At 34.4% G+C, this 20,747-nt stretch overlaps 1 protein-coding gene across 1 annotated transcript; it reads left to right on the top strand.

The window, feature by feature from the left end:
• Positions 1 to 355: 355 nt before the first annotated feature.
• LOC133188047 (peroxidase-like protein) lies at positions 356 to 14,624 on the top strand. The gene is made up of 13 exons (XM_061323438.1): positions 356 to 435; positions 528 to 686; positions 5,283 to 5,442; positions 6,048 to 6,286; positions 6,635 to 6,811; positions 8,283 to 8,328; positions 8,485 to 8,603; positions 9,085 to 9,180; positions 10,626 to 10,724; positions 11,029 to 11,761; positions 12,089 to 12,267; positions 12,823 to 12,937; positions 13,178 to 14,624. The coding sequence occupies exons 2-13, from the start codon at positions 530 to 532 to the stop codon at positions 13,590 to 13,592; spliced, it is 2,535 nt and encodes an 844-aa protein (XP_061179422.1). The 5' UTR covers positions 356 to 435; positions 528 to 529; the 3' UTR covers positions 13,593 to 14,624.
• The last annotated feature ends 6,123 nt before the right edge of the window (positions 14,625 to 20,747 follow it).

The raw sequence follows: 20,747 nt of genomic DNA, 5'->3' as shown, positions 1-20,747 counted from the left end.
TTGCAAAAAAATTGAATTATATAAATTTAAACTAAGAACGCAAACATCATATTATAAGTTAACCGAATAACATATAATGCATTTTTTAAAGTTCATAAAGTGCATTTTTTAGAATAAGCATATCAATTACTAGTAGTTATGCAATAGTAGCTTGTCATAGGTGTCTGCGGTCAAATTATTTTGTAAACAAAAATATAATTAATTCATGCACAGGTAAGATTATTAGTGACACAATAAATTGCATTAAGTTCGCTCCCCTGCATCAAAACATGTTAATTTATCACTACAAATAATGAAGGTGACGTTATTTTATTAGTTGTATTACAAAAGCACGATCCACATTTGGTAGGTTTTATCAAATAACATAATTCAACAAAGGATTTTCAGGTCTTCATTTGAATTGATGGCCAAGAGAAAAGCTTGACAATTACAAAGGTATTATTTTTTATTTTTAATTATGTAAGCAGATGATTTTGAAAAGAAACTATGATTTATGTCGCATTAATTTATATGGGATTATTTTGTAGCTATGAGAGAGATAGTTTTGGCGTTTACCTTAGTCACACTGCTAACGGAGGGCAGTGGTCAGACAGTAGAGTCGGTGGTTCGCAATGCCGTCAACTCCGCCTTCAGACGCGGCACAACGTCCGGTCGCAGAATAACTGGAGGGACATTAATACCAACAGGTAAATTGTCTAATAACGAATTAAAATCAGAGGATTTAACAAATTAACATAGGCAAACATTTCCAGTTTCTTTTTTTATTTTCTCATTTCCAAGAATGGGTCATCTATAAACACAATATTCTGTGCATTCAATTTACCAGAGTATTAATGCCAAACTCTCTGTGAGAGAATGCCAGTATATATTGCTTAAAAAATAAAATGAACTTATTTCTGGATGAAAAAATTATAACTCTACTTAAAATTCCTAATTCATTTTTTTCTTCCTTAATTGATGCCAGTGACATATTTATTAACAAAGAGACAAGAGGTCTAAATTAGAACCAAATAAGGCAACTCCTGCTTTTTCATTGGTTTAATAATTGTAATGATTTCAAAAGCAAGTATAAGTCATTAGACAAATTGACATTTTGAAATGAGCATATCATTAACCTACTTATTTTCATAGTTTTGTGAATAGTTTGGTGGAGTTTTTGATTGTGTATTTTGATCTTTGTTAATGGTACATCAGGTTTCATATCAATCAAGAGTTGTAGGAGAAAAAGCAGAAATTAGTAAGCTTATACAGCTTTTAAGGAACATTTGTAATACTAGTAAACAATTGTATGCTTGTAGTAATTTAATACTACAATTTATTGAATTTAGGGCCTTACAACCCTCCCACCCTCCAAACTAATTTTGCCAGTACATACTAATAAAACACATTGCAGTTCAAAAATACGCCTCAATATATATATATATATATATATATATATATATATATATATATATATATATATATATATATATATATATATATATATTGGCTTGTTCAAAAAGTTCTATATGGTTGTGTCCCTCGCTTACAACCGCCTGTACTAATCAGATCAGATTTTTATACTGAGAGTTTTTTAAAATTAAATTCTAAAATCCCTTTTTTGTAAACTACGCATAGAATTACTACAAAAACACTTAGACGGCCAAACCATAGGTCACTAAGTAATAATTTACCCATCGAATCAGAGCGATACCGGAATTATGATGGCGACCCTATTGTTTCCGACAAAAATGGCTGCTCCTTGATTTCCGACCAATTTAAAACCGTTTTCAATTCCGATCAAAATGGCGACCTTTCCGCCAAATCGCATCATTTCTGCCAAGTCGACGATTTGTCCAGTTCCTCCCAAAGAAGGTCCTTCCGTCACGCGAAATTGCCTACAAAGTAGACTGTATCCATCACTTTTGATGAGGTTGCCTAGAAAGTAGTCATCACTTTTGATGAGGACATTAGACCTGCTGCCCGGCAGCAGGTACATGTAGAGTAGGTCACGCCTTAGCACAAAGCTAGTTCTTGTAGAGGCTAGATCAGCGTTCATCGATACGAGGGGAACATCCCCGAGTAGTGAATGAGTCTTTACGACCGAACCAGGAACCATTGTGAAAGAAGAGGAGTTCCAGGAGAGGTAAAGAATTTTTAAAAACCGTAAACCGTCGTATAGGCGAAAATGAAGCGGTCAGGATGGTTGTCATTCTAACCGAAACACTGGGAGCTCCTCGGGTGCTCGTAACTCGCATACTAACCTCGGATGTAAACAGTGTTCTACCATTTTGCTGATACAGTCATGTGGTCTTATTTGAAATTCCTCCAAATGTTATACCTTTGAAATCTGAGTTAATTTGTTGCACGCCTAACACTATGTTTTTGCTTTCAAAGACAAATAACATAAGGTTGTAATCAAAACCAATATACAAGGAAGAATTAGACAAGTTAAAAAAACTTTTTGAAGAACTTTATGCAGAATGAAATATAAAAATGAGTTACAAGGTAGTTTACGGAAGAGAAATGTATAATCGATTTGATGCATATTCCTCCATCAGTCACATCCGAGGTTTGTATGGAGCATAGCGGAGACAGCCAAGGATTGCCGATTGAACCCGAAACGGAAGAGTCACCTCTTTGCCGGAAAAGGAAGGGTCGTCATCTTGGCTTGGGTTCAACTTTGGTTCAACGAAGTCAATTTCCAGATTCATTCTATTGAAATCCAATGAATTAATCTCATTTACTACATAAATATCCTTCTTTAACCATGGAATTTCCCTCTGCAAAACAATGGATGAAAAATAAAAAGAATAAAATTTCCAGCAAATTGATCCTCTAGAAAGCCTGTCTTTTATTCAAAACTGTTTATTCCAAATGTTTAAAGATTCTATTTTCTGTAATTCATACATACTGTTTTCAAAACATTTAAGAAAGAATAGGCGGAAACGAAGTATAAAATAGTGAAAAACATCTCAATATATTTATTATATTTTGTTATTTCGGTATGCATGAACCTATTCTGTATCTTGTTATTTGTCTATCTATCTATCGATCGATCGGTCGGTCGATCGATGAGACCCCTTCCTCTATCTCTCTCTCAACTTATCGATCCATTTTGGAACTTTAATGTTAAAGATTCAATTTTTGTATGGCAATGTACTTAATTTCATTCCACAGTTCCAGTTTTCCTAATGATAAAAAATCTCTTATCTGATGGTCTTTTATAATTAAATTAAAACAGGTAAGGCCATCTGTAGAAAAAAAAGTTTGTTAACTCTTTCCCGACTCAGGATAAAAAAAAAATTGGGTCGGTAGGAAGGAAGGATTTTTTTTTTTCAATTTTCAACATCAGTGCTGAATTTTCAAAATTTATAGAAATTTAAGGTATTATTAAGATAAAATAGTTGTTGACACAATAAGAAAATCCCGGAAGAATTAAAAAAAATGTTTTCTTGAGCTTTAAAAAAGTTGGGCCTTTTTTATAACTCGGTTGGAAATGGGCAAACCGACGGCCAAGGTTAATTAAAAAAAACAAGGTCATATTTCAAAGTCATAGTTCATCCGGAAAGTTCTTGTCACAGGTAATGCACACTTAATGCAAAGGTAAAATATGAATCCCCTGTCTCTTCAGGTGCAAAATCTATGGCCAAAGTCAGATATTTAAAAAAAAAACAAACTTCAAGGTCAAATTCACAATCAAAGTATATCCGAAGTATATCGAAAATGGCACATAAAATATTAGGGATGTCAACGAATATTCGAACATTCGAATATTCATTCGATGAGCTAATATTCGAATATGAATTTAAGATTCGAATATTCGATGTCTTCAGATTTCACAAGAACGAGATAATGAATTTTTGTTAAAACTGTTTGAATTATCCCGATTTATTAACTGGCGATCAATTTTGATCTCTTGATTTCTTTCACTACTTTCTTATCTTATAGATCTAAATTATTTCCTTTTGAGTAGGGTAAACACGAAATAAACAAGAGTTATTCATGTATAGTACAAAAAGTACTTTCAACAGTTTAATATGATCGGTTCTACAATCGAGGACAACGAATTGAAACCCTTCTTCAAATGTCTAATAGACGTGAACAGTTTACTTATGAAAACAAATTTAATTAAACATTAAGTTACATCTTTGATAAAAGCAGCCTGTAATATCGTAAAGGACTCAATTTCAGAATACTGCATCAATTACTTGGTTTTCTTGGGTTGAATATATTCCGAAATATTTAAAATCATTACCGGGAAATTAATAACCTAACAAAATTGTCTATGGAAGTTTTATTTATATTTTCAAAACAGTGTATTAAAGATTATATCTCTCATTAGCAAATAATTGAAATTAATTGCATGTATTTAAATCTGAAGAGTATACGACAATCATGTTCCTGGATAGACGGTAGGTTCCTCAGTTTGAGCTTGTATAGATATCATTTGTTACAATTATATTTCAGCTGTATACACTTAAGTCAATTATTTATTTCAAACATTGACATATACCAAAAGTAGAATTCCTAATTGTACACTACAAAAGTCTACATCCAATTTTACTTCCAAATATTGTCCCAAAACCTGCCATGAGAGTATGATGATGTACATTTAAAATAAATCATATTTTATTTATTTTATCGAATATTCGAATATATTCGAATACTTCCATTGAATATTCGAATAGGAATTATTGACGAAAATGACATCCCTATAAAATATTGATCTCCGTCTGTTCGGGTGCAAAGCCTACGACCAAGGTTAAAATGTTTTAAAAATAGGTCAAACGTCAAGGTCAAGGTTATGAAGTCAATAATGATCATAAATGAGGGATAACGGCCAGACAAAACAAGCAATGACAATAGCTATGACACATCAAAGCCAAAATTGCAATAAAGTATAGAGTTATTAAATTTCCCTTTCGATCGTTTCTAGGTGGATATGAAATGAACCAAAATGTTCACAACACACCATCAATATAAAGTATATTTTTTGATGCATCAAGCCCTTTTTTTTTTGTTAGTCGGATTAGTTTTTGTTTTCCTTTTGCTATAAAGAAGCAATCTGGAGAGAGTTTTCGATAGCTGACTTGCAATTTATTTTTATTTTTATCTAAAATGTGTTTTTTAGGGGTCCGGGGGGGGGGGGGGTGAATTCCAGAAGTTTTCTTCAAATAAGCAATCAAGCACTCTGCATGACAGGCACGACGAATCCTTTTAAAGCCTTCCGTGGAGTTAACTATAAATAAATATAAGTCATAACAAGGATCATATTCAACTAACATGTACTTATATTCTAGTGATCACCGGTACAACGAACCCGCCTACTCAGACTAGCGGGGGTTCCAGTGCCATTAACTCCCTCAACAGATTTTCACAAAGTAATTCTCCAGAAATGAATAGAATGTTAGATGACAGATCCTCCCAGGCATCAACGGCCGCCCGGAATATTGCTGCCAGGTACGTAAATACGTAAAGTCACATGACACATTCATCTCATAAATAAACAATTCTTAGATAATGTTAAATTGACTTTTTTAAAATAATATATGTACTTTATATTTCTCTTTGTTGTGTACTTTTCAATTTTTAGAAAAAGGTTAAACACGTATACTACCGTAGTCAAAATGGTTCGACAGTACTTTTATTTGACTAATTTTACAAATGTTCTTATATACATGAATCCTTTGTCATTTTTCAGAATTACTAGTATCTTGGAAATATCATCAGTTTTAACAATTAGCATGGTCTCTGGAATTCATTAAGTCATGTGTACATCTGCAATTACCATTTAATGGGGTATTTTCTGCGGGTGGAAATTTTTGCAATTTAACCCAAATTACTTTCTGTGTTTTTAATTTCTGCGTTTGCAAAACGCAAAAAAGTCTTTTGCAGTCTAAGACTACCAGATTTTAAGGATTAAGAATATATTGCGATTGCAACTTCTGCGGATTTGTCCCATCCGTATAATTCTGTAAAAATTACACAACCGCAGAAAATACCCTTTATACGGTACAATTAATTAGGTTATCTTTTAATGCATACCATTGTTGTTTGCCCTTCAGTCCAATCATTGCCTCTGGCACAAGCAGCACTGAAGAAGCCAATAGAAAAGTGATTTCCGACCCTGAGATTACGTCTAGCTTTCAGCGAGCAATGGCGCCATTTTGTTACGAGATACCCGTATGTGATAGACAGAATCCATACAGGACAGCAGATGGATCCTGTAACAACCTTTATAACCCCCTCCTGGGAAAAGCCTTCACCCCACAGGCACGAATTCTTCAAAACCTTTATGATAACTGTAAGTCAAAAGTGAACGTACTTTGAAATGCATGTTAAGACAGTCCCGATATATGAATTAACAAAACATATGAAACAGTGTTATGCCGTAAAAATTGGTATCATTAATTTTCATGGGTATCAAATTTCGGTGTTTTACAGAAAAAATACAATTATGATTAAATGTACTCTCGTGGACAGCCACTTCGCCATATTCTATCATCAGTCAAACTTGTAGATTGTTGATACAATTGTTTTTGGCACACCAACAAAAAATTGTTTTCAACAAAAATTAAATGATGAAATACGAGTAATTCAAATGCTTTCTACGTTGAAAATAACGTTTAAGATAAATTCACTTTTACATCAGTCATAGACACTCCTCGGACATTGACTAGTAACAGACAGAATAACTTGCCCAGTGCCCGCGTGGTAAGTAACGCCGTACTTGCAGGATCTACGCCAACCAGTTCCACACACTCTACCTTCCTAACCCACCTTGGACAATTCATTGATCACGACATCATTTCTACACCTTCTATGACAGGTAACGTTACGTCTGCAACTTAATGCTTAGTCTCCCTGATATAGTCTCTCAATTATAGATCTGAGTGATTGCGATTGTACTTTTATATGTATTTCAGCAAAACTCGTGCACTTTTACATGTATCAAAACCTAACAAGCAACAGAAGATATACTACACATTTATTGACTGGGTTCGAGGGCCGCCTGTGTTTTGTCAGACCCAAGAACTAAATTGTTTGCCTGAGGCCTTCATGCCGAAGGCAAACAGTTTCCTTAGAGGGGTCGACAAAACGCATTTTGCCCTTTTATCTTGTACCTTGCACAACATGTATCTTGTGTTGGCTTCCATGATGTAAATTTCCTTTAGCCACACTGCGGTAAAACTTGTCCTATTCTGTCACTGTCAAACACCAACGAATGCAAATGAGATTTATAATTAGCTGATTCCACCCAAAGTGTAGTGTATGCGGTCCAATATCTCATTTATAGGTCCAATATCTCACTTTGCGATCAAACATCGATTTTTTTATGACCGCTCAGTAAAACATTGGAAATGTTAGACTTTTTTATTTAGTAAAGATTTATATAGGATACATATTTTTATGAATTGGACAATTCATTGATCACGACATCATTTCTACACCTTCTATGACAGGTAACGTTACTTCTGCAACTTAATGCTTAGTCTCCTTGATATAGTCTCTCAATTATAGATCTGGGTGATCGCGATTGTACTTTTATATGTATTTCAGCAAAACTCGTGCACTTTTACATGTATCAAAACCTGACAAGCAACAGAAGAAATACTACACATTTATTGACTGGGTTCGAGGGCCGCATGTGTTTTGTCAGACCCAAGAACTAAACTGTTTGCCTGAGGCCTTCATGCCGAAGGCAAACAGTTTCCTTCGAGGGGTCGACAAAACGCATTTTGCCCTTTTATCTTGTACCTTGCACAACATGTATCTTGTGTTGGCTTCCATGATGTAAATTTCCTTTAGCCACACTGCGGTAAAACTTGTCCAATTCACCAACGAATGCAAATGAGATTTATAATTAGCTGATTCCACCCAAAGTGTAGTGTATGCGGTCCAATATCTCATTTATAGATCCAATATCTCACTTTGCGATCAAACATAGATTTTTTATGACCGCTCAGTAAAACATTGGAAATGTTAGACTTTTTTATTTAGTAAAGATTTATATAGGATACATATTTTTAAGGTTTAGCAAAAAATGTTGACATCCCTTGTGTTGTGGACAAACAACGATTTAGTTGCGATTCTTTGTTTTTGTTAACTTCTCTTGTCCTCACGTTGGGTCCATTTACACAATTAGTGAAACTCGGGCAAGTCGTAACTATTGCTGTTTTTTTTTTTTTTTTTAATTTTTTTTTAGACTAAATCCCTCTTAGGCGCATTTGTGACTCATGACATTGAAAAAAAAAACACACAATTAAATTACCAATGATATGAGCTTTTGTTTGTTTCAGAGGGAAACCCACCAAGAAGCATAACAGATTGCTGCAGTCCTTTAGTGTATGTTCGTGTGTTCTAAATATTGTTATATTTCTAAATTCTACTTCAGACATCCTTTATTTTCAGTTTTATTTTAATTGCACACTTAAAACATCTATAGGATTCAGACTAAAAGACTTGTACCTATATCTACTGCTATCTTTATCTCTCCTACAGAAATAAATTTTCTTGTTTTACTATTCGAGTTCCACGTGGAGATCCGCATTTCCCTCCAACACAAACTTGCATGAATATGGTCCGCCATTCTGCAGCTTTACCACTTGGATGTACAAATGGTATACTAGTACTTTTAAAAAAAAGCTTAATACTGTTCACATATTTGGAAACTACTGCATTTCAATTAATAAGTTGCATCATTGTTTCACGTGTAAAACAGTTAGATCAACATTAACAGCTCCTTTCTTTTCAAAGAAAATAAATTTCTAGTATGACTTTTTCTGACAGATAATCAATGTTTTTTTGTTCGCTAAAATCAAAAGTAAGAGCAAGTATACTTTTTAAGATGACGGGGTATCAAGATAATATCCTTTCTTCTAATACTTTACTTTGCCTCGATATGATACATATAGTTGTTACTTTACAGTTCGGTTCTTTGCATGACTTGATATAAAAATGATATTATGATCGAAGTATTCCCTTTTACAATTTCGACTTTCAGCATCACAAACATACTTTATAACTGATAATTTATAAATCTTCAAGTTTGCAGCTAGTCTGTGTCAGACTGTGTCCTCACCATTTTTTTTTTTTTTACAGGTGTCCGTGAACAGCAGAATCAACGTTCCTCCTTCATAGATGGAACTGCCATCTATGGATTCGACAATGGCCGGGAAATGCTACTTCGACAAAGCAGTAAGGCTTTCTTAATTTATCCCCCCCCCCATTTTTTCCTCACCGTATCGGAAATAAACATTTCAATACAATTATTAAAAATTTTTCCTGACCGGAATAGTTCTTTTTAATCAGAGCTTATGAGGTCCTCATGCTCACCTGGACAAAGAAGTGTAGGCAAGCTAAAAATAAACAGATTGCAAAATTTGTCGCTTAATTAAATACTGTAAATGTACTATTTCCCACAAGGTCATAACTTCGTGAAATCAGAATTTCTGTTCAATTCGCACGTAGAATTTTTGACTGCCAATGTATCTCTGAAATGTACTTTATGTATGCTGTAACAAATTTCCGCGGAAAATATGTGACCGCGTACATAGCGAAAAATAATCTCACGCGTAAAAAAAGTACGTCTACAGTAGTCCTATACATATCTTTGATAACCGTCACGGTAGCTCATTTGGTAGATCGCTCGCTCCGTGATCGGGAAGTCGTGGGTTCGAGCCCTGGCCACGACTGACCTAAGTCGATAAAAAGTAGGTAGCACTGTTCCTTCGCCAATTTCGGTACTTTGAAGTGAAAGTTGCGGGTCCTTCGGATGAGACCTTAAAAACCAAGGCCCTTTGGTACGACAGGCGTTAGCACGATAAAGATCCCTCACTGCTCCATGGCCCTGAGTGCCGAGTAAAGGTCTAAATTTGAAGCCTTTCACCGGTATGTGGTGACGTCTTTATATGATCGAGTGAAAAATTCTCGAATGGGACGTAAAACAACATAAAATCAATCAATAATATCTTTGATATTTGCAGTGGAAAACCTAAATGATAGATCAAAACCATATTGATTTTGATTTACAATATACATGTACACAGACACCAAAGAATGTGATTGTTAAGAAGAATTTTCATCTTTTTTTGTTGGAAAACACAGGCCACAAGCGAACCTTTCTTGATTTTTATGTAAGAGACTTGTCTGATCCTAGTGTATGAATATCTGTATATTTGGAAGTAAGGTTAGCTTGTGCTTTGTGCTTTTTGAAGCAAGTATTGGCGTATCTGACATTAAGACATTAAGAAGCAAAAAAAAAAAAGAAGAAGAAATCTGGGAAACTCATTCAAGTTGAACAAAGTTGTAACATTTCAAGGGCCCGGTATGTCACCATCTAAAATCAGTTCTTACTTTTGAAACATGCATTGACAGATATTTAGCTATGTCATCGAAATATTGGATTTTAAGAGTCAGGCCAAATGCAGCCTTCCCTTTTTTCTGGGGGATTGGAGGGGGGGGGGGGGGGTCGAATCTGAAATGATACTATTCTTGTAGAAAGTTCAGGTGAAAATTTTCGGAATGAAAAATCCTCCCTTTATGTACATTGTAGACTATCAGTTTTTTTCCTTAAAATTACATCTAAAGTAAGAATTTGCATTTGTCGGATGATTAATTTTGCATTTCTTTTCAACTTTCAGGCGGTGGTCGATTAAGAATGAGTGATTTAGTCCAAGATCTACTTCCTCGTGCAAACTGTCCATTGGGAATATCTACTCAATATCACTGTTTTATAGCAGGTTGGTTTCTAGACAGGACATTCCGATGATTGAAAACACATTGAATTCTAACTCTCTTTCTAAATATTTTCTTTCAGTCATTAAAATACACTGTGTCATGGCTGGTCATTCTAAAAACATTTTGCTTGTGCTTGTAAAATGAAAGAAACAGCATCGTTTTTGTTTTCTCTCATAATCCATACCACTTTACAACGTCTTTCATAATCAGTTTAGTGTCGTTTTGTACCAATTCAATGCCTGAAATATTTGTATTTAAAAAGAAAAATCAGTAACTAAAATAATAATGAGTTTTTGGTTTGTGCAGGTGATCATAGACCAAGTGAAACGCCTACACTGACAGTTATGCATACGATTTGGGCACGACGTCATAATCTCATAGCAGACGCCTTACGGGCATCCACAGGTATCACAGACGATGAGGTCCTCTTCCAGGAGGCAAAGAGAATAGTTGTTGCCGAGCTTCAACATGTGACTTACAACGAATTCTTACCAGCAGTCCTTGACAACACCCACATGAATTATTTCAACCTTCGCTCCAGACAATTTGGCCACGATAGCAACGTTTACAACCCAAGTGTCGACCCCAGAACTTTTAATGCCTTTGGTGCTGCAGTGTTACGTATGGGTCACTCTTTGGTCAGAAATATTGTTGGGCATGACAATGGACGTCAGCAAATACAAACCTTTCCTCTAAGCAATCATTTTGAAAATCCAGATCTCATGTTTTCTCCAGCAAATGGCTTCGAATTTATGGCTCGCTGGATGGCTAAATCTCCGAAGTCTCGATCTGACAGCAGCATCGTAGACGGACTCAGAAACAGACTTTTTGAGGGTCCCCCTGGTCAGTATCCCACTGAAACAACGTCTTTTGACCTTGGAGCTTTAAACATTCAGCGCGGTCGTGAGCACGGACTTCCATCTTACAATGCCTACAGACAGTTCTGTGGACGATATCCAGCCTCTCACTTTGGTACTTCACCTGGTGGTTTGGAAGATCATTCCCCACAGGATGCTGCCAACCTCGCTGCTGTTTACAGGTATATCTCATACATTGTATAGTTAACGCGTTCCACCCTCGTCGCCACTACAACTTTAGTCAGAAAACGCTCCTTTAACGAATTTTATTATAATAAGCATTGAGAGTATTCTCCCCCTCCCCCAAAACAGAAACAAATAAAAAAAGAACCAAATATAAAACAACGATTGCAATAGTTTTAATTTTCAAGCCACTGAATCATTAATTATAGTTTAATTATGGATCATTTAATCGTTGTATTAAACAGAATTTCAATTTCTAACATTCAGTGAACTAAAAGATGATACAATGCAGATACATAAACAATCTTTTCTGTATTGTTCTGTAGAAGCACTGATGATATTGACCTTTTTGCCGGCGGAATATCTGAGAGACCTATTTATGGCGGCATCCTTGGACCCACCTTTTCCTGTCTCTTGGCCTACCAGTTCGCTCTGTACAAGCATGGAGACAGGTTCTGGTACGAAAACGATGTACACGAGAATTCCTTGACCGCCTTTACTACAGGTCAGTAGAACAAAAGACGACCATTCATAACAGTTATAAGTCTGATTTCTGTGAGCCATCAATATGACACGCTGTGAATGAATTTTGTATTGAACTGCAGACATCAGACATACACTTTTTTTTATTGAAAATTTCTACACTTTTACTAAGATTATCAAATTTTAGCGACACGTTATTTTCGCCAGAGAGTTATTTGGTGTTTATGAGCGAAACGGAATTTTCACGAATTCTGGTTATCGTTGTAATTAATCTTCAATAATAAAAATATAAGCGAGAATTAATTTTTTCGCGAGCAGATGATGTCATGTAATTTCGCAAAAATAAAATTCTCGCGAATAAAAAGAGATTTACAGTTACTATATATTTTCTTCATTCTGCACTGTAATTGTTAAAATTTAAGTTTAATGTTTGACAAGAAATCTTTTGTCTTTATCTAGAAATCACGTATTTTTTTTTCCACTGATCATTGGCGTAAATGATAACATACTCAAATATAGTAGTTTGTAGTAATATAATTATTACAAATCCAAACTCTCTTGTATTTTTCTTTTGCAGGACAACTTTATCAACTGAAACAAATAACTATGGCCAAAATTTTATGTTCAGTCGTCAAAGATGATGGTTTTAAACAATATCAGCCTCGGCTACTTTTACGACCAGACATCTCTGGGTGAGTACTCCGTTGTGCCAAACGTTTGCAGACATTTTTTTCTAATCTTTTATTTTTCAGAAGACCTAGTGTAAATATGGAACAATCGAAACTTGTTATTTACATAATATTTATTTGCAGTTTCGGAAGTCAAGAATATGATTCTTAAAGAAAAAAAAACTGAATCAAAGATTTTTTTTAGAAACAGTTTCCTATATATCAACTTTCAAAACAAAATTTTCTATTTTTTTTTCATTGTAGAAATTACCTACGGCCTTGCAGCCAAATATTGAATAGATATAACCTTGGTTATGACATTCGTCCATTTGCTGAGCAACTTACTTTACTGAGAGGCAGACGCACCAGCAGCAGTGGCAGATTTCCTTCTTTTCAAGGAGCTTTTCAGCGAAACGCTGCTAGAGGTGGTTCCACTTCTCAAACAAGCACACCACCAACTAACGTTGGGTTCAAAATCCCAAATCCTGCTGACGTTCTTGGAAATGTCACTTCTACTAATACTGCCCCAGGAAGTCAGGGTGGTGGCAGTCTTGATCCGCCTGTAAACAACAGGGGACAGGGAGGACGAAGAAGAAATAACCGTGGGCAAAATAATAACCAAAACCAAGAACAAGGAACACGCAGAAAATTTCAGGGAAGATTTGGTAATCAGGGTTAAATACATGAACTGTAATTTCTGTGAGAGTGTTTGAATTATGACATTTTGTATGAATGTTTGAATGAGAAAAAAACTTTTTCTTGATAACCTTGATCTTGAGTACCAATTATTCATTTTCCTCGTTTTTTTTTTTTTTTTACAAACGAAAGTATTAAAGATAACAACAAAATGCACCCCACCTAGCTAGTTAAAATCCAGTATGTAAGCCAGCATTAAGGAAACTAAATATATACACTGTTATATGATATAAAAGTTTGCAAGGACTCTGCATTTCTGCGGAGCTGTACATTTTAACAGATAAAGATGGACAGATTTTTCTTTTTGTGGTAACTTTTTGTAAATTTGTAAAATTGTAAATTCGGTAATTTTTAAAATATCATGTAACATTTACTTCATTAATTAAGAAAATCTAGAAATAGTTCTGAAGAAGGTACGAGTTCGTAAGATTCTAAGTAGAATAAATTTCGGCCAATGTACGTAACACAGTAAAGAATGTGAATATCAGTTTTTTTTTTTAGCTTGTTTTAAATTCAACCCAAGACTTTGGAGAAAAAAGATTTGACACTTGGGTCAAAGTTTCCCCTTGGGTAATTTTCCAAATACTGTAATTAGAAAGACAGCAGTTGAGAAAATGACCAGCATGTATGAAAAACAAAAAGCATATGAAGTTGATAATTTATATACAATATATAAAAGATTGTATTAGGTACTCGTATGAATATGTATGTTTATAACCTATTTTGCTTTTTTTCTCACAAATATCGAAGACCAGGGACGCGTTTTGTCCTGTATGTCCTTTTGTCAATCTTTTTGTCTGCTTTTCGTGTTTGGCACGCATATTCAGTTATTAATGCCCTTTCAAATTCACGCGTACTTATACTCGTCTGTTTGTCCGTGATAAGATACCCGATCAGGACTGGCATTACCTCATCTTTTTAAGATGATTGGTATGTATAAATAACATTCACTGTAAGTGTTTACATGTTTACGCATTGTGTATAGCATTTGATAGTAAACAGCGTTGTTGATTAATTTATTCTCTGTTCTTTTTGGCTAGGATTAGGATTAACCGTGAAAAAGCAAGGGACAATCTTTAAAATCCGGGGAAAATACAATGATGATACCAGTGATGTATGTCAAAAATCACCATCAATGATTAATGGTTTATATGCTGATCTTTCAACTGAATTTTAAGTTCCGTTTTAATCATTATTCTGAAATTTAAAAAAAAATTAATTCTGGTTGTAATGCGCCATTTTATAGGCTGAAAAATTGGTTCATATCGTATAACTGTGTTGTCTACGTCACAATATGGTGGACATAAAAATATCAATCTATAAAACGTTCCATTTGATTTTTTTTTTTTTACAATATGAAGTCATATTCAAGGGGGAATGGTTTTCTATTTATTTTAACACTTTGTGTTAGGAAATTAAATTATGAGGAATGAATAACTACCCAGGTATATTTGTATAATCTGGGTTGGAACAGTTAACGACTCTTTTAAAACCGCTTCGCGGTTTACAAAGCGTAAACTGTCTCAATCCAGGTTACACAGTACATGTATAACTTGCGTAGCTATTAAATTCATTCCTTAAATAAATACCTTGCCAATAACGAAACTAATTATAAATGTAAATAGGTCACAGTGTGACATATTTGATCTCTAATACTTTTCAATTCCATTTACAGATGAAATATTCAAACTTATTAAAAGATCGTGATTACGTTTTACGTGCAATGTAACTGATAACTCAAAACTGGTTTTTCAACATCAATACATGTACCTTCTTTATAAAATAAAAATAGCAAAGTGCATTTTTTGTAATATTCCTTGACCTTCTCAGGTCTGAAACTGCATTTGTAAAATCATGAGGTTAAGGGTACACCTAGGTAGGAGTATATTGTTAAATGCATTTATCTCACTTTATTTCATACCTAAGAAATAGTTAATGGTTAAATACAATTTTTTGCAAAATGTAAAAGGCCAATGAAAGTCCATATTGAATTCTTCGACACCAGAATACAAGCACGATCTGTGATAATGGATATTTCAAATCATAGGCTTTTTAAGGTGAAACATCCCTCTGCTCTAAATTTCACTATTTTTTTAATTCAATTCCCAAAATTGATTTTCATCAACAACAATAGCATGAAAAATGGAGATAACTAACAGTTTTTAAGTTCAAAAGTCCATTTAAACAATACAAATCGGGAGCAGAGCAAACTCGGATCACAAAAAAACATCATGGTGCATGGGATTAGGTGCCATGGAGGAGTTAGCATCCCCTATGCCGACCGGTCACACCCGCCGTGTGCTCCTTGTCATGATCGAGAAAAAACAGAAAAATCCATAGATTCAGTGCGTAAGTAATGGCCTAACAATATGTTTAAAAAACGTCAGTCAGCATTTGACATAATGATATGTTGTATTTGCTGACAAGGTCATTGTATCGACCATAGAACTTACGAAATGATGACTTTAAACGAGACTGCTGATATTCTTGTTTCATCAACTTGTTTGTCAATAATTTACCTCGTTTTAGAAATTGTACATACGTAGAGCATGTTCTTGCGTATCGAATCAACTGAGAGATATAAACCCCGTATGCAGGTGATGAAGGTATATTGCTGCATAAGTAAGGGAAGTTGACGATTGAAAAAGCAACGTAGGTGGGCCAAAAATGAAAAAGAAGTCCTCGACACTTTTATAACAGCTGATTAAGGACAATATGAAAATCATCTATCCTTTTGTCTTTAATAACTCAGAAGTGAAAAAAGAAAGGATTACCCAATCAATATGTACTGGTTCCAGCTGACAAAGCAGGTAACAACATTGCCTTTGTTTGTAAGGCTCATTATTTTAATTGTACATGTATTTCAGAGGAACTTGAATTTAATTTTGCAAGTGGTAATCCAACTCATACTCATAGTTCCATTTCCAGGGAGGAAATTCTTCAAAATCATATGTCAGTTTTAAATATTTTTATCATTCCCAATAATCAAATTGAATTTGAATTACCATACCTATACTGGATTCCTAAACTTCATAAAAATCCTTACAAAGATACACTGTACTTAACGGGTTCTAGTAAATGTACTCACAAGCTTCATTCTTTACACATCACCAAAATGTTAACAGCAGTGAAGGAGAAAGTTCAGGAGTACTGTAAACACTATATTCGAGAAGTGGTGTTAATCAGATGAGGATGCTTAAAAACTCTAAAGAAGTGGAATGGAACTCGTACGTTTTCTTACCTTGACACTGTTCATTTGTTAAATTATTTTGTTAAAAAACATTCTGATTATACGCACAAGAACTCCAAAGTTGATATTTAAAAAAACACACACACACGAGCTTTTTATTGACAATATCTACTAGTATGTAGTTTCTGGAGATCAAGTCTTCCAACAATCTGTTTTAATTCCAATGGGTATTCATTGCGCCCCGTTATTAACAAACATATTTTTATATTCATATGAAGCAGAATTTATTCAAAAAGGTCTACATGAAAAGAAGAAATCTCTTGCTATGGCCTTCAATTCGACATTTAGATATATCGACGACGTTTTATCTATTTAAATAAATTGGATTCTATCTAATGGTTTCGTTACTAAACTCTGGAAAGACAAATTATAGGACATCTTGGAATTATTTTCTTGGGAAGTTATCTCTTTTATCAGAGGGTCGTTCAACCTTAAAGTCATCAATTGGCACATTCTATGATCAATACAATAACCTTGTTAGCAAATACAATCTATCATTAAGTCGAATGTTGACTGATATTTTTCATACAAATTGTTAGGCCAATATTTTCACACTGAATTGTCTAAGGGTTTTTCCGTTTGTCCGATCATGACAAGGAGCACAAGGCGGGTGTGACCGATCGGCAGGGGAAGCTTACTCCTCCATGGCACTTAATCCCACCTCTGATGTTTTAGAGGTCCATGTTTGCTTTGCTCCCAATTTGTACTGTTTCAGTACTGCTTCATCGTTTGATGAAGGAATTGATCGAGTGCATTTGAAGAACACGACTAGTTGAAAAAGGATTCTAAACTAGGATATTCTACCAAATATAGTCCAAAAGTTTATGCCAACTATTAAAGATTTTGCAGGAAGAAGGACAGGACAAAACAATATGCATGCTATCTTGATCTTAGGGAGCATAAAATTGCAAGTATAAAAATTGACGCATGTGAACAATTGACACAAATCATGATCTGATTCACGAGTACACTTGAAGTCCTCAACAAAAATAGTGCAATATTATTAATATACAAGTATTTACTTACTTGGGTTGTTATGCTATACCTATATTGGATTCCTAACCTTCATAAAAATTCTTACAAACAAAAATACATTGACGGGTCCAGTTAATGCTCTTCCAAGCCCCTATATTTACTTCTTAAAAATATTAACTGCTGTAAAGGAGAAACTTCAGACTTACTGTGTTACTGAGCATATTCTATAAATGGTGTAAATCAGATGCTGATTCTCAAAAACTCCAAAGAACTTTTACAAAATTGAAATCGCCAAATGTTTCAAAAGTCAATAACATCAAAACGTACGACTTTTCTACACTTTATACATGCATTCTTCACGATAAATTAAAAACTAGTTTTTTGATATCGTTGACAACCGCTTCTTCAATAAAAGTGGAACACGGAACTTATCGTATTATTGATCTTCAACAAAATTACTTTGTTAGAACTCACTCTGATTCTACAGAAAACTACTCTGAAGTTGATACTAAAAGAATGCTAGTTCCTCATTTATGTAGTATTCGGAGACCAGGTCCTTTAACAAACCGTTGGATTTTCAATGGGCATTAATTATGCTCCTTTATTAGCCGACCTGTTTTTATATTCCTATGAAGCAGAATTTATTCAAAAACTTCTACATAAGAAGAAGAAAACATTTGCTGTGGCATTCAACTCGATCAACGATGTTTTATCAATTAACAATAGTAATTTCCATTCATATGTCGACTCGATATATTCAAATGAACTTGAAATAAAAGACACTACAGAGTCTGAAACATCTGATTCATATTTGGACAACTAATAACTAAATTGTAAGACAAACGATATGACTTCAGCTTTTCCATCGTCAACTTTCATTCTTTATGTCTTGTAATATTCTGCCTGCATACCAGCTGCATTTGGTGATTATCATCTTCCCAAATCAAGGGTTTCTGATCCACTCCGCTCCTCATAAAGCCTTGACAGAATAGACTCACTTTGACGGGGTTAGAAATGCGCTCTCTGATTGGCCTCATTCAAGTTTGCATGAACCAATCAAAAGCTTTGTTTTATTTAACCTGACACTAAATCGTAAACAGAAGAACGCGCCAGTTTTAGTCCCAACAAAAACGTCTCTAAAAGGCAGTTGAAGGCTTGTCTCAACTTTTAAGTTAATGTTATGTTGAATTTATTTCCGACTTCTAATATTTTCTCGCATTCGCTTTTAATTCGCTTACTCTGATTGGTTAATAACAGAGGTCAGTAGAGTTAAAAATGTGTAATCTCACTAGACGGCGCGATAGTAAATCCCGTCAAACTTAATCTATTCGGTCAAGAGTTTATGTGGAGCGGAGTGGATCAGAAACCCTTGACTTGGAAAGATGGGTGTTAATGTCTCCCAACTTACTCAATAAATGCTCCGAGTACAAACAATTTTTAAACCAGGCAGGCTTCTGACAGATAAGTTGATATTACAGAGATATCAACAACCTTGTTCAAAGTCAGCATTTCATAAATTCTATGGTCGTTATAATGACCTTGTTAACAAATATTATAATAACGTATCATTTGGTCGTATTATGACTGACGTATTTCATATTGTTAGACCTTTGTTTCCATACTTAATTTGACTAGGGATGTCCGTCTTCCTGATCAATATATAGGGCTCACGGTGGGTGTGACCGGTCAACAGGGGATGCTTACTCCTCTAAGGTACTTGATCCCACCTCTGAAATTTTTGGGGATCCGTGTTTTATACCCTGTACACAGATTTGTATTGTTTGTAGATTTATTTTTTAGATCGATCAGTTTTTGTTATCTTCACTTTTTCATTCCATATATGAAAAATGTAACTTATCTGTACAATAGATTCATTTATAACAACCATTAACAAGACAGTCCATTATAATATTAGAGAAAATATTCATCAACAAAAATAATGCAATTTTCGTTCAAGCAATGGACTGTTAAACTTAATGTAACCAATATTTAGTTTCCGCAATAAATTCTAAATGGCATCACATTTTTTATGTTGGCAATAACCTTTTTAATACGCATCTAAACAATACTGGGTACTGGGTATTTCTGTGAATGACGATAATCAGGATGTTATCTCTTACTCAACAGGATCCTAACTTCCTTTTTTTATACTTCATTCAGTTTGTTAATAATAAGATACTATTTTTGTGCACTGAGAAATGACAATTTGTATTTGAATGTATAATAGACTTATTAAAGGATTGACGTGCAGTAAAGCAATAAAAAATATCTTGCGTCATAACAGGTTTTTTTTCTTTCAATATTGACATACTTTTGTCAAATAAATACAGCTTAAACAAAATTGAGGCATATCTTAAGAGCAGAGTATAGAATCAACAGGCTCCATTTAGGGGAATAAGAATCAGAATGACTAGTTTGAAAATTAATTCCTTTAAACACTAATGGTAAGAATTAAACAAATATTAATGTAAAGTAGAGGAACTGTGAGCACAGAGCTCACAAAATGACACCCCCGCTCCCATATGAGTATAATGGAGAAGTGGAGAAGTCCATGTTTTCGTATGGGAATCCCCAAATGTCTGTCCGATCAGAACGCAAAATAGGAGATGTACAATGGCACTATGTAATAAAGATTCTGTGCAAGTGGAATTTATTTTTATTCAGTGGTATAGGAGGAGTTACAGATAAAAGATGGGTATCCCTAATATTATAGAAAGAATGGCAGTGTCCATGTTTTGCTATGGGAATTAAACGCCAAATATATGGTCTGATATGTGTTTATCGGGCATCCATTCCTGTGGTTTTAATGCAGTAGTTCTTTGGGAATACCGAACAATTCACTCCAATAATTTTCTGTTAGTGGTCTTCATTTTTTTTTTCTCAATGAATATGTTGTAGAAGACTGATGATTTA

The sequence above is a fragment of the Saccostrea echinata genome, unplaced genomic scaffold, assembly GCF_033153115.1.
Source record: "Saccostrea echinata isolate AGI-Se365-2 ecotype Australia unplaced genomic scaffold, CSIRO_AGI_Sech_v1 ptg000001l, whole genome shotgun sequence".
NCBI classification, from domain to species: domain Eukaryota; kingdom Metazoa; phylum Mollusca; class Bivalvia; order Ostreida; family Ostreidae; genus Saccostrea; species Saccostrea echinata.
Note: the sequence above shows the minus strand (reverse complement) of the source record. Positions and strands in the feature narration are given on the sequence as shown.